The sequence below is a fragment of the Caloenas nicobarica genome, chromosome 4 (genome assembly GCF_036013445.1).
Source record: "Caloenas nicobarica isolate bCalNic1 chromosome 4, bCalNic1.hap1, whole genome shotgun sequence".
Classification (NCBI taxonomy): Eukaryota; Metazoa; Chordata; class Aves; order Columbiformes; family Columbidae; genus Caloenas; species Caloenas nicobarica.
The window spans coordinates 41,156,646-41,171,492 of NC_088248.1; the positions used below are offsets into that span (position 1 = coordinate 41,156,646).

The following is a 14,847-nucleotide window of genomic DNA, read 5'->3' on the forward strand; positions in this document are numbered from 1 at the left end:
TATGATCTCTTGAGCTATTCAGTTTGCAGTGACATTAGTTACCCATTTTTTGCATCTAGAGATCTGGTGTAGATCATTGATACTTTGGGGAAACAGCCTATATAATTAGATGAATTCCTGTAAGTATGTCTTCTGTAAGTATTTTGCATTGCAGATTAGAGCTTCAGTTTTATGTCAGAATTCTTGAGACCTGTTTTGATATCTGGTTAAATTGGCAAAACCATGGGGTGGATCACTTTCTGAGGTAATGAAGGAAGAACAGTTGCCTCGGTTTCCAAATACTTGAGGATAAATTGTCTCTAACCTTTAGCAAGTGTTGTATACTTACATGTAGCATGACTAATAAACCAGAACCTAATGATTAAAGAGGAAGAGAATTTTTATCTTCTGGAAGATTGCTGATTTAAATATGATAGAGGCACAAGAAGAAAAAAAGAAAACACAACAAAAACCAAACCAAAACCAAACACTGAAACAAACAGACAAAAAAAACCCCAAACAAACCAAAACAGACCATTTGTCAGCGTAAGCTTTAACTGTGGTTTTTGTGGGTGGGTTTTTTCCAGTGTGTTGTGGTTTTTTTGTTTGTTTGGGGTTTTTTTCATGGTCTGTCTCCCCCCTCACACCCCCCCCTATAATTGAAGTGTGTGATCAAGAAGTTCCTTTCAAAAATCCTTACTGCCTTAATGAGTAGGACCAAATAACAGAGTTGCAAACTGGACTATCCATCGGATCTGATTCCTGACAAGGTTAGACATAATCTCTTTGGAACATTTGGTCTTTTGGTCTGAATCTCATGTGTCAGTATAAGAAATTGTATAAAATTCTGTATCTTGAGAATATCTCTTCAGGTATAGGTTGTATGGCACTGCCTCTTCACTGCTTGGATTAGTAGGCTTCAAAATATTTGTTTTCTGGCAAGAAAAGGAAGTCAGTGAATAGAGTGGCAGGCAATTATCTCCCAGGTTCTAGTAGAAAATTCACTGGTAAATTTCTGTTCTAAGGTTTCATAGCTGAAATCATTACTTTTACTGAGGCTTTTAGGGGAAATGCTGTAGAGGGTTAAGCCAGTCACAAGCAGATCTCAAGGAAAAGAGAAATGAGAACTGTTTTTGTGAGACTCATCAAGTTTCTGTACTTCTGCACTTTTTCTTTTAACTAACTTTCTCCTTCTTTCCCCCCACCTTGTTTTTAGTCTAAACCATTCAAAAAAATCACTGAGCTTGACAGTTTGCTAATACACTTTCTCAAGTTCTGTCAGGCTGTCCAGAGTGTTAAGCTGCAGGCCATTTGTTTTCAGTTGTGACTTAGGAGCTGGGCTATCATCCAGTCTGTGCTTTTAAAGGCTTGTGTTGGAGGAGAACTAATATTGGTTTCTTACAAACAAACAGTTGCAAGATACAGAAAATAGTACTGGTAGGCTATCTCTACATATAAATGTATTTTGAAGCAACGGAGTGAGGGACAGGGTTCTTTAAGTTTATTGTTAGTACTGATAGTTGATGGTACTGTTACAGGTGTTTCTTTTTACTATCTGCCAGTCAGGGGGAGTTGCCAGTATATTTAGATATCTTACGGCAATTTGTTTATTTATTTTCTTCCAGTCTCCTCTTCCTCCATTTGAGAATTTACTAATCAGTTCTGTTCAGTAAAACATTTTAGAAGCGTGAGCTGCCTGTATTTATCCCTTTGATCTAAAACGTGATTTAGATGATGGTGTTTTCATGATTTGCTGATTCTCTTTTGTTGTCCTTTTTTTCTCCTCTTTTTCTTCCCCCCTACGTCTCCCCCCCCACACACTTCTTTCTTGTAGTAGTCTTCAGTTTCCTTGCAGGGTAATTCTGCAGGGAGAAAGGCACCTTTTTGTTGTTTGCACTGAATCCTTAGATGAGTCTCTTTCTTCTGTGAAGCAAAGCTCACAATAAGTTAGAAGTGGGTTCCCAAGTTGTGTGTTACAACGTAGAAGTTAAACAGGGGCCTTTTGGTAACAATCCCAATAAACTTGCACCTATTTTTAAATATCTACATTGTCTCTTACTCCTTCCCCCCCGCCCCAACAATTTTGAGTTTATTTAATGGGTTATTTAAAGAATAAGAAGCATTCTAAACTGAAGAATGCAGGTTTTCACCGTTTGTGGAGTTCCTGCGCCTTGGAAACAGCAAAGAAACTTTTCACTGAGTTTTAGTGGATTTAGCCAGGCCTAGATTTGTAATATGCTTTCAGATATATTTACCTTTAAAGATCTTTGATAGTTATGGATTGAGGATTTCTATTTGATCCTATTTAGAATGAATGAAGTTGATGGCTGATGTTAAGTGGTATCAAGCTGTAGCTCTGTGCTATATTGTAACAATTTAGTAATAGTAGTGTCTAGAAAAGGGGAGCAAAACCCTCTGAATTCTATTGCATTTTGTAATTTTTGTGTACATTTTTTTTTAAGGAGGAGAATGTACGATATTACATTTATTTCATAATCTGAAAGAAGAAAAGCATTTGGAATAATGGCAACAGGAGACCTAAAAGGAAGTTTAAGAAAAATAGAACAAGGACTTCGCTTGATAAATTATCCAAGAGATGTGGATTATACAGTGTAAGCAGCAATGTGAATAAGCTTGTGCTGATACATGATGGCAGCAAGATGTGTAAACAAGATTTGTATAAATATTAGCATTGCACTCAGTGATGAGTGAGCAGAGCATATGTCTGTGGGAAGTTGGGGTTTGATACATGTGAACTGAAAGATAAAAGGATGCAGTTTTGCTGTTCTGTGCAATCCTTAGAATGATCCTGAAGTGTATCACTATCTTTCTGTTCTTTCTTCTGCTGTTTTTCTCTTTTCTTTGACTGATTTCTCACTTTTATGATTTCTTTAAGTGCTAGCAAAACTTTCTTCAGGAAATTTCATGCTTTTAAGATAAAAAGGAAAAAAGTTGTTGAATGTTGAGATGGAAACACTGGTGGGCTTTAGACTTGAAAATATTAAAATTATATGAGGATCACAAAAGTGTTGTTATGACTGTTTTACAGGTAATAGTAAAGACTGCTGAATGAGATATACCTCGGAAAAAACCTTAAAATGAAAGAGATATTTGGGTATAACATGCTGGCTATATTGACACACCTCTCAAGTTAAATGTTTAAATTTAAGTAATGAGAGGCTTTTGTTGTCTTCCGCTGTGTAAAATACTTCTATTTCTCAATAGATTAGTAAAAGGAGATCCAGCTGCATTTTTACCTATCATCAGCTATTGCTTTACATCTTTTTCAACTTACATAGCGGAACTTCTGGTGAAGTGCGATGTGGAACTCACAGCAAAGAGTGACTTGCGGTTTATTGAAGCTATTTATAAGGTATCTGTGTTCGTGTTCTTTCCAGAAGAGATGCAATTTTGAGTATGGCCTCATAAAAATTAAACATCTAGTATGAGTTTTACTAGAAAGTGAAAATTTTTGGCAGTGAATGTGAGTTGTAATTCTGTTAGGATTTAAGATGAGTAGTAAGTCACTGTGTGGCAAGTCTTTATTTACATTTTTATGAAAATAAGGCTGAACGTTGTTAGCCAAATCTCAATTTTGAGACAATTGTAGAATCCATAATGTTTTTTATGTTAGTTGTGAAGAATATGGAAATATTTATTACATGGTAAGTTTTATAGATGTGACCTTAGAAGAGATGGTAACTAGCAAAAAAATCACAGCAAACTTCAATAATTGTAATGAAAACACAATTAAGAAAGGGAGTTATTTTAAAACACCATGCAAAATTAATATACAAAGTCCAGTCCAGTTCTTAACAGTTTATACATTGGAATCAAATAAATTTTGAACTATCCTTAAAAATATCCATAAGCACCATTTTATAAAAGGTGGCTTGATGTATTAATGAATACTAGCTTATTCAGACTAGTTTTCTAACTGAGGACAGAGACTCCTTTACAAAGAGGCTCTGTGGGAGCCTTACTTAGCCCTCTGATGCATTTGCTGAGATTAATACAGCTTTTTATTGTGCATTCACATTGGAAAGTTTTTGTTTAACTTTTTAAATATTAATGTCAACAATCATTTATTTCATGAACCTTAGGACTATGAGTTAAACTTTACAAGAGAGGTGTGAATGAAATGTTACTGGAAGAGGTATGTTGAAAATCTCGTTAGAAGAAACAGCTGAGAATATATAAATAACCAAATGAGAAGAGGTTTAACTGCTGAAGTGCAGAATAAAGCGATTGTAGAAAAATAAGAACCTGAGCGTGCCATTTCTACAACAAATTACATGGTGATTTTGAAATTGAAGTAAACTCTTCTTTTGTTGCAGCTTCTTCGAGATCAATTTCAATATAAACCAATTTTAACAAAACAGCAGTTTCTTCAGTTTGGCTTTGCGGAAAGAAAAATGCAGATTGTTTGTGACATTATCAACTGTGTGGTGAAAAAACATAAGGAATTAAGTAACTCGAATAAGGTACAGATTAAATGGTAACTTTAAGTTTCTTTTGGCATGCTCGATGTTGCAAGTAGAAGCTGAAGACCAGTTTATTTGAATGTGCAGCATTGCTAATTGTCAAAATAGGTGGAAATTTAGTATGAAGTTTCATTGTAAGATGTTTGAGTGCTGTTACATGTGCAACAGACACGAAGCTGCCAAAGCTTTGTAGTATAAGCAAAAAAATATTAGAATGAAGATAAATGTAGTACTTGGTATCTTTACAGTAAGTGATGTTATTTTCTTTTACACTTCTCAATATAGTGAATGTGTAACTTGGTGGACTTTGCATGTAAATGTAAAAACAAAGCAACACCATCTGAAGTTCTGGTAACATTTAATCTAAATATGATATTTGTGTTTGTGCTGCAGTGGTATATATCTCAAATTAGATTATCTTCATTAATCATATATGTTTTACATTGTTAAGGCATTTTTTTATCACTGTATGCTTTAATAAAAGGAATTTTCAATCTTTATATTTTACAGGATTTTGTTTCGTTTGAGTTTATAACAGTGTTCAGGACTTCTGTATATTTCATTGGTCGCTATCGGGGGCATAGCTACATATTTTTTCATATTTGTTTGTCATTCAACTGTGGTAAAAGTTGTCTTTTCTCTTTATGACCAGCTTTGATGCAGGCTCACATAGGCATTAATGAGCATATGAATATGGCATTCACTTCCAAATCTGTTTTCTCTGTAAGGTTGGGTCATACTTAATTTTTTTTAGATGGTATTGTACTGCAAAGGTTTAAATGTGCTTGTGTGTGTGCCATGCAATATTCCTGTCTGTTAATGATGGCAGAAAATGGGGTGTGTCATCCCATCTCAATGCCTCCCTTCTCCCCCCTGGAAAATAATCCATTGCTAGAAGCATAATATTTTCTCTTCTCCACTTTGAAGGTTAAATGCCTAATACGGAAAAAACTCAGGTCTTTTAAAAGTGAAGTGTGGTCAAATTGTGATAATGTCCTTGCTCATCCTAGTGGCAGTGCTCTGAATTCTGAACAGGTATGAAAAGAGCTTTTATGTTTGCAGCAAGCCAGGCTCTTTCCGGAATATGTGCTATATGTGATTTCATTTAGGTTTTAATGTTTGATCCAGACCTTTTTTTTTTTTTTTTTTTTCCCCAAAGTGCAGTTGTATGAAATAATAGCTGAAATACAGAGGATATTGCTTCTCTCATTTGCTGAGTGGTTGATCTCAAAGTCTTGGTGGTAATGATCTACTACTGTTGTTTGCCATTTGAATTATAGCAAATGGAGGGACAACAATGAAAGTGAAGATGGAACTGGAAAAAGAATAGATATCCTGTTTGGAGATTGAAGTCTGTTTGGCCTAATGTTGCAGTGTATTCAATGTAGTTTTCAAAACACTCTTTGCTTTTTTGTCTGAATCTGTTTGACAAAGATTTCTTAATGTAACAATCCTATTGGCTTTGGTTTTACAAGAGTAACTCTTGATCTTATATGTTATGCTACTCTTGGCCTGTGGAAGAGACAGCTTTCCTAATATTTTCTGCTAAAAGCATGCAAAGTAAAATCATACAAAACTTTTAGGACTCTGCCCATTAAATATTGATTATTTCTATTTAGAAGTAAAATAGTGCTTTTAGCAGCGAGGAAAACTTCAAAAAAAGTATTTGGAAATACTTATCTGGCACTTCTTGTTGAATAGTAGAATTGAATGGGGATACACGAGTGTATTAATCATTCCATAGAAGAGGAGAATTTTGGCTTCAGTAAAACATCTAGGAATCTGTAAGTGTTAAGATGCTGCACAAAACTAGTAATTGTGGGTTCTTAATCATTAAGCAGTTCGTCGCAGGTGTTGATCATAGGGCTTGATCCATCTGGAAAGGCAGACAAAATTCGTTTGCTGTTCTCTCAAAGGAAAGCATTTAAAGGAAATGTGTAGCTAGTAGGGATATTTTCCTGATAGTTGTCCAGAGCGAATTCTAATCTTCCGAGTTAAACTTTTTTTTCCTGAATGTTCGAGTGGTGGTTTTGATGTTGGAACTGTCTATACATATGTTAATTTATACAGTGAGATACCTACTTCCCAACCCACACTTAAAAATCTAACAACCCTTCCAACAAGAGAGGACTTTAATGCCTTCCGTACTGCTTATGGAAGGGATCAAGGTACATCGTACGTATGCTGAAGTGTGTGCATATTTGTTTTACAGTTCTTTCATGTCTATATGATTTTTTTTAATTAAGCTGCATGCTGTTGCTTTCTGTGTTTTGCAACCAGTTGGAATGAGGTTGTCAGGTTTGAATAAATAAATACTAAAATGATAGGTCTTTTGTGTCAGTTACTTGGCTGATGAACTGAAATGTTCTTGTAATGAATAACACCAGTGATTTATTTGTTTGTTTGTTTTTAGAATGCTCAAAAGAAACCTCAAGTAGAACGGCACTCAGGAAATGAAGTTAGTGGTGGCCTTCATCCACTACCCCTTCCAGCACAGCGAGATAATGAAGAAGAATTGAGCCTGAATGATGATGTTGTGGAAGTTAAATGTGAACAAGTAAGAACTTTTATTTTAAGTTGCTGTCTTCATGCATTCTTAACTTTTCTTACAGGACTTTTCTAAAGGGATAAAGATTTTAACAAGATAGCTGGATGTTTCTTAAGTATAACTAGTAGATATATAATAAATATATTGAAAAAGTTGGAAAAAAAGTCAGTTACATTGCACTGTCCTTTCAAGAGCCAGTTCAGTCAATATTTTTTTTTTTCAGAAGCTGAGTTCCATGAATAGGCATATTATGGCAATTCTGAAAGAGAACTAATTTTATAATGTAGCAGAATGTGGTTACTGAGCTTGAGAAAGATTCCACTTAATTTAATTGATCAAATGATGATTTTTATCTGTTTTGAAATTAGAGGACCTCTGTTTTTATCCATATTTTCAGGTCATAGAAGATAATTCTCAGATTGAGTTCCTAAAGAGTCAGCTTGCTGATTGTCAGGAAAAGCTTCATAAGATAGATTGGATGGAAGATAAACTACATGGTTTAGAAGAGAAACTGAAAGGAAAGGTGATCATAGATGAGAAGGACTGGAATAATTTGTTGAGTCGAATATTGCTTCTTGAAACAGAACTGTTGTTGCATTCCAAAAAGGTATGTTAATTTCTCTTTCTTCTATAACAAAAATTGCCCAGGCCCTATGTTATCAGTCTGTTTCTGCTCTTCCTGCCTCCTGATGTGTGCTTTTTCACTATTTTTAAAGGCATGATCTGAATGCATGTGCTCTTTATGGAGTTGGTGGGTTTTTTCCCTTAACTGTTAAGTTCTGTTGTTTTCTAACGCTGTGTGAAGCAAAGCTCTCCATTGGAAATTGTTTCCTTGCAAGAACAACATGTGTAGCTAAAACTGTTTTCATTAGTAATTAGTGTGTATGTTTATATTTCCTAGTGAACTTGTAGAAGGAAGCTTTTGAATACTCCTTAATTATGTTGTCTTTGAAAGCTTAATGTTTCTGTAGTTGAGAGTTTCCTCATGCTGGTGACACATTTAAGGGTTTTCTTATTCTGGTCTGCATTACTCTGAATTTCTTATGCTGGCCTGTAAATTTTGCCATTGATACAGTTGAATATCTATTTGCTGTTGGTACAGTTAAATATCTGATTTTTTTTTTTTTTAAAGTCTCCAAACTCTAATCAGATACAGGTATTCTCTTTAGAAGATTAAGTCTTCATTCTATATAACTAATGTTGACAGAAATAGATGGCATGCTCAACGGAAAATGCAAGATTAATGGAAAAGTTAATTCTTATTTTAGTCCCATTCTTAATATGTGGCTCTTTTAAATTTCTAGCCTAATTGATGGTCTTTCTCCTTTTTGCACTCCCCTCCCCTACTTTCTATTTCTTGTCCATGATGTTGATTGCATTTTTAGGTGCATGAAAGTGCTAGTTGTGATGTGTCTACATTTGGCATATTTATCAGAGCAAATTAAGCATTTTGTTGCATTAAGACTGTTATTTTTCATGCTATTGAAAGGTTCTTGTATGCACATTATATAATTTCATGTATGTACACATGTAAAATTTTGAGACACGGTGAATCATAGCATCAACTTTGTGATCACGTGCTTAATTTCAAAGTGTATTTGCATATGTGGCTCAAGTGTATCCTTCAGATACTGTCAGATGCTTTCCAGAAGTTGAAAACACTAGTGGAATATAGTTGATGAGTGGTGCATTTTTCACTGTAGTTGTAAAAAATGTTGAATTTATTTGTAACCTGGAGCTCTGAGTGTGCTGGCTGTGCAAACTTGAAAATGTCACTAATACTTGTATACAAGGCCTCTATATTTTTTTTTTTTTCTGTGTGCCTCAGAGATGTGCTAGTTATGCAAAGTCCTGAAATGAAGAAGTGTTCAGGCTGATCATTAGGTTATTTTTAAAGGCCGTAGCTCAAGTGATAAGGATTAGCATTCTCAATCGCTTTTTTTTAAACAGTTTCAGGTCAGTAATGGCTCAAGTTGATTTACCATTTGAAATCAGTTTCTTATGGATATTGTAGTACAAGAATCAGTGCACATATGTACAAATAACATCACCAATGATAATGTTTTATTCTGCTAGCAGTGTCCAAGAGGCTGTAGATGGTTTTGCTCCTGTTTCAAGTATATTCTCTTCAAGAGAGAGTTGCTGCATTTATGACAGTAGCAGCATGGGAAAGCTTATATTTCAGACTAGGCTTGTTCTTTTATTTCTGTAAATTTGGTTTATTATTACTTCAGTAATGTGTTTATTGAAGTTGCTCAAAGATTTGGAATAGTATGTGGAAAATATTTGGAAAATACTTAACACTAATATCACTCAAAAATTTCCAGTAAGATAATTGTATTTCCATACTGCATATAACTGAAAGAAGTCATCTGCAGAAACAAATATGAATTTAGTTTGTGTGTGGTATTGTTGCTTGCCTTTTTTCAAAGCAAAATAAGCTTTTTTTTTAATTCTTAAAAGTCTTAAAAACCATAACTTTTGCAAGAGGCATTTGAAAACTGCCAAGTAATAATCCTTTGGGCCAGAGAATTGCTGTTTCTTTGTTTCATGACATTCCCTTCAACTTGTGCTTCAGATATAGAAGCAGTTTAGAATTATGCCTTTTTTCTTCCTCTTGCATTTTTCAAGGAACTTTTGGCATCCAGCCAACATAACAGGGACAGTGTAAGAACTGTCTTGCACTGCTGCCAAAGTAGCAGCAGCTGTATATTTAGCTCTGGGAAAGTCTGAAAGCTACCAAATCCATTTCAATGAAAGGAATTGAGCAGAAGTAGTCAGTGCAGATATATTTTTTTATATATATCTATATATATATATTTTTTTTAAAGTATCCATGTTTTTTTCAGCTTCTTCACACACAATACCTACTATTTCTCTGCCATTAGCTTATTTAGAGATAATATTTACCTGTTAACTGATATAGTTACTCCAGCACATAAAGTGATATACTTTACCAAAGGCTGGGATTTCAAACCATAACTCATTGGTGAAAGAAGTCTAGATGTTGTTTGAGTGTTGTATTTTTTTATTTTGAAAATAGAAAATTGCACTCAAACCCTTTATTGTTAGTACAGCATTACATTTGTTTCGTTGTTTATGAACAGCCTTTTCTAAGCTAGGTTGAGTTAAACTGACACCCATTCTTAACAGGGCACTCTCTCATTTAGGAGCCTGGGAAACTAGGTTAAAATGGACTTTTGAGTTCTAACCATTTAAGTGGAATGAATTTCAGTTCATCTATAGGCTAATTTTTTAGGACTGAGGAGCTGCATTTCTTAATATGAACCAGAAGTAGAAGGTACACTTATTTTGTTAAGGTAACAGCAGCCAATGTCAAGATGTAATTGTTAGCACAGGCCAAGAACAGTCTGATTGTTTATTCTGTTCATACCTAAGTTATATATGCACTATATTTGCACCTGGTTTTGACCTTTTATGAACACCAATATTGATATTAAAAAAGCTTCCACGAAATAAGACTAGTTTTTAATGCAATATGTATATGGAAATCCTGGATTTTTAGTCCTATAAAGACATCTGTGCAGTGCCAATATATGTGGATGCTAGAGCAAATGCACACATAACTGGTACTTAAATATACTTTTGTTCAGTCAAAAGATGATTTGAACAGGACGTACAGCTAAAATGCAGTAAATTTGTGTTTCAGAGAGACTCATCTACAATGTTCAGCAACACAAGTCAAGAATGTACTGCTAGTAGGATTGCAGTTTCTCCTGGTGAGTATTGATTTTCTTCTTTTAATTAACATCCTAAGCGAAACACTTATTTCTGACCATGTATAAAATAGTGTTCTTAAAATAGACAATTGCAATTTAGTGACCTCTGAATTTAAATGCATGCTGCAAATTAGAAATTAGTCTGCTAGTCGTTTCATGTTTGTAGTTTATTCTTTAAAAACTATTTCAGTAAATAAATCTTCTAAAGTATTAATGAAAATGTATAGCATAGTACTTAATAGTTACAAATAACTCTACTAAAAATCATGAAGATGCAAATTTAATTAAGGTGCTAAAGCTGTGAAGAACAATAAGTGCTTTGAAGTGCAGCTGGCATTATCGTAATATTTTTTAAAAAAGGCTATTTGTGAGCAGAAAATAAATTTATATTTGCTGCCATGGGTTTGTTATAATTAAAATAACGTCACATTTATGTTTTTTACTTTTAGAATGGAGCTCATGACAAATTGGAGCTTTTTCATTCATAATCAGTGTTATTTTTCAAATCACTGGTGGGCATTCTCTATGGTTTTAACCCTTTTGAAGCAGTTAGCAGCTACCCAACAATCACTTTTGCTAAACTTTGATTTTGAAGGGCAAGACAAAATATTTTCCTTTCGTTTCCAATTTAATGTTTATAATGTACAAGAAATAAATGAAACAGCCTTAAGTTGGAAAGAAATTAAAAACATTCTCCTTGCTAGAAGTAATTCTTCTGTTTCCTCAATAGTAGCTCTGTAGCCCTTACCTTGCATCATTATTAATTTGGCCTGTTTCCCCTATGGCAGCTGTTATTCTTACCACTGGTAGTGAGGAAGATATTCTGTTTCCCATTCTCACTTATTAGGTGTTTCTGTTCAGGGTTGGGCTGTCACATTGAAATTAAAGGGGAATCTCAGTAATCCTGTTTCCATGGAAATTAGGAAGACAGTTTCTTGGTTATGTCAAAGTTTGAAGTCTCAGAAATGGGACCTTCTTTTTATAGGCCTTGGAAAGGTTGCAACATGTTTACTTTGTTTCATGAGTTTAGAGGTGTGTTACTGACACTTCAGGACTTCATAGTCAGCAAACAAACTGATGGTATTTAAAGGAGAATTTTCATGTTTTCAGACTTCTACAATTCTTCTGATTTTATTATTCCTGTTTTTCTAAAATATGATTCAGGAAATTTTAGGTATACAAGTTATGCAGCCAGTCTTAACTCTTCTGTCAGAGATGTACAGCACTTGGAATGCTTTGATGCTCTTTCTGGTTGTAGTGCTCTTCATGAATCACAGCTGTACAGAAGAAACACTTTAAAAAAATTTTAATTGATTAAAATAATTCAATATGTTTTTAAATACAGAATAGTGTAGCTAAACATGTTCCAAAGGTATGATACATAGACGGTGGCTTTACTGAAAATAGGGATATGGGAACACTTTTTCCTTTTTTCTAGATGCTAAATTCTCTTCCCTGGCAGTAGTATTCTAAAATTGTAATGAATATCAAAGCCTTCCCAATATAAAATAAAAGTCTGTTTCTACTGAATGGTTAACCTATACCAACAGGAGGAGAGCTACGGAAACAGCAAGAGTTTCATACAAATTTTAAGCTAAAGAAAAAGGTGATGAATTTGTTTATGTTTCTGCTGCTTATAAGACAGGTTACTTAGCACAAATTAAAGACATGTTTGAACAGGCAGTTTATGGTAAAAATAATGTGAACTATTTGAATTTACTATTAAATGTTTGACCAAATAATTAGACTTTCTTAAGTATTGATTTCACTGTAATCAGGATGAGGGTAGCATTCCTAATAATCTTTTTGGAGTTTGTCTTGTGTATGTTATGCATAGTATATTGCATGCACTTGTTTACATAAAATGATAAACTTATTTTGGTTCCTTACCAGTAGCTTTTATTTTTCCCTCTCTAAACAATGTATTCTCTTCCATTATTACATGCTGTAAATCAAGCTATTTGATAGCTGACCTTGCAATAAGAGAGCAAAAAGGCAAAGGTGACACAAAAATGAGTATTTCTCCATAGATACAGAGAGGAAGGAGGAGATGCCAGAGAATCTTCATCAGTCGTCTGGATGCAGTTCACCATTATCCGTAGACCCATCTACCAAAGCCATGACCATTAATTCTCATGGTCTGACAGACATTTCAAAGGTAAGTAAAACTGGCAGATACTTAGTTGATTTCCTTTCTGAGGTCAAGAGAACAAGTAAGCATTAGTTTTAGTTGTATATACTACTAGTGAAAAACAAGGAAACTATGCAAAACTACTTCTAAGTCTGTCTCATAAAAATCCTTTTGATATGTAAACAGTGCTTAAAGTCACATTTTCTGTATGAATTTTTCAGGTTGAAAGTCGTCTGAAGAATGTTAGCTTTGAAGAGTTCACTGACTTTTTTGCTCTTAAATTGCAGGAGACAACAAGACAAAGAATGGAAAGAATAAGTAAAATGTAAGTAATAGGGAAGGGCATCAGGAATTAATTTCCCGGGAGGGAGTTGTACTCGACTAAGGCATATAGAGAACATACATATGTGTTCCAAACCTCAAAGGTCTCTACATCAGGTGTGGCATTTCCTTATGACTCCACTGGATAATAAATCCACTTACAGTTCTGTATTTGTGGGATGAGTCACTGTTTTGGTTTCTAAAAAGCAATAGAAAGCATTCTTAATAGTATTAACTAGAGATTAAAGAGTGTTTAGAATCTGGTTGACAAGGAATAGGAATACTATTTATCTCCTGATAGGAATGCCCTTGTACTTGCAACATTTCTTCCCGAAAAATGACTACAATATCTTAAATCTGTTTTCTATTATTTAAGGGAAAGTAAAACGAATTTCAGGCTAAGCATTGTGATAACTGTACTAAGGTGTATTTGATCCTAGTCCTGAGATCTGTAATGAAAACTTTTTAAGAAATATTTTTATTATACTAGAAGAGAAATGTATTGCTGTATAACGCTTCTTTAGCAAGAGGTTTCTATTCTGTAAATGCCTGGCCTGAAAAAAAGCTGTAGCCTTTTTTGTGATTTAATTTCATTGTGTGGGTTACTTCTTTTTTTGTATATATTTAAGGTTTATTGATATGCGATAAACATTTAAAATGCAAACCAATTGCATAGGAAAAGGGGAATGAGAGGATATGTAAGGTTTCATGCTGCTTGTTAGTATTTTGGATTCATTAGAAAGTTAAAGGCAAGTCAGTTATTTCTTACCGTATTTTAATAAGTGTCTATGTGTAAACAAAATTTATTTTCAGAATTGAAGAAACCTCAGAATTGTTGAAATCCTCAAGTAACACCTCTGAGAAGACCTGAAGGCACAAGTCTTCAGACCTGGTCTATGTAGACTTATGGATATCAGAACTATTAATAATATGTATGTTTGTACAGCATTAAATTTTAATATATCAAATTTGTAATGACCTCTAGTGCTTTTATTCCTTTGAATAAATACTTTCTAATGCATCTGTGTATTGATTTCTCTCCCCTCAGCCCTGATTTTTGGTTTTAAAAACTGTTCAAATAGCTTCCCCCACTCTTTTGTAAAGTGAAGTCATTACAGCAGTGTATTTTTGTGTTGACATTTGTTAGTAGTGTGCTAAGTAATATGTTTTTTAAAGTGCAAGCTTGAGGACCATGGTTTACATCCTGTTGGAAACATTCCAGCTGGGACTTGCATATTGCACCCAAGAGGCTTTCTTACATACCATCTTACCATCTGTACTGTTGAATAAGTCTTAATGAAAATTTAAATACACTTTTAAATATGTACCTTTTTTGCTGTTTTTTATTTAAATATAAATTTTCATGCTGAGCTGGAAAACACTGACACGTTATGGCTTCCATTAACACTGACAAAGAGAGGGTCAGTTTGATCCTAAACACTAAAATGTGCAAGTAAGTCCACAGACTTTGACTGCAAGAGATGTGTTGAGTGTTTTAGTGCTCTTACCCAGCACATTTTAAGACCAGCAGCACAGATGGAGACCATCCAGTACACAAAGATACACAAAATTTTTATGATTTGAAGCTGTATTAAAATTTTCTCTTTAGAGACATAAGTAGATGTAAAACTTCCATAAACATTA

The 14,847-nt window shown here is 34.1% G+C and overlaps 1 protein-coding gene across 7 annotated transcripts in view; it reads left to right on the plus strand.

Moving 5' to 3' along the window:
• The window catches only part of CEP44 (centrosomal protein 44), a 15,823-nt gene extending 1,213 nt beyond the window's left edge, over nucleotides 1-14,610 (plus strand). For 4 of the 7 annotated variants that reach the window (XM_065634117.1, XM_065634116.1, XM_065634118.1 and 1 more), the window contains exons 2-11: nucleotides 2,442-2,591; nucleotides 3,205-3,352; nucleotides 4,317-4,463; nucleotides 5,391-5,498; nucleotides 6,877-7,020; nucleotides 7,409-7,618; nucleotides 10,682-10,751; nucleotides 12,782-12,909; nucleotides 13,104-13,207; nucleotides 14,017-14,608. In XM_065634117.1, the coding sequence (XP_065490189.1) occupies nucleotides 2,503-2,591; nucleotides 3,205-3,352; nucleotides 4,317-4,463; nucleotides 5,391-5,498; nucleotides 6,877-7,020; nucleotides 7,409-7,618; nucleotides 10,682-10,751; nucleotides 12,782-12,909; nucleotides 13,104-13,207; nucleotides 14,017-14,074 (1,206 nt within the window). In that variant the 5' untranslated portion in view covers nucleotides 2,442-2,502 and the 3' untranslated portion in view covers nucleotides 14,075-14,608. Of the gene's footprint in view, nucleotides 1-2,441; nucleotides 2,592-3,204; nucleotides 3,353-4,316; nucleotides 4,464-5,390; nucleotides 5,499-6,876; nucleotides 7,021-7,408; nucleotides 7,619-10,681; nucleotides 10,752-12,781; nucleotides 12,910-13,103; nucleotides 13,208-14,016 lie in introns of all 7 variants that reach the window. The other 3 variants (XM_065634120.1, XM_065634122.1, XM_065634121.1) reach the window with 3 other exon arrangements.
• Nucleotides 14,611-14,847: the final 237 nt, after the last annotated feature.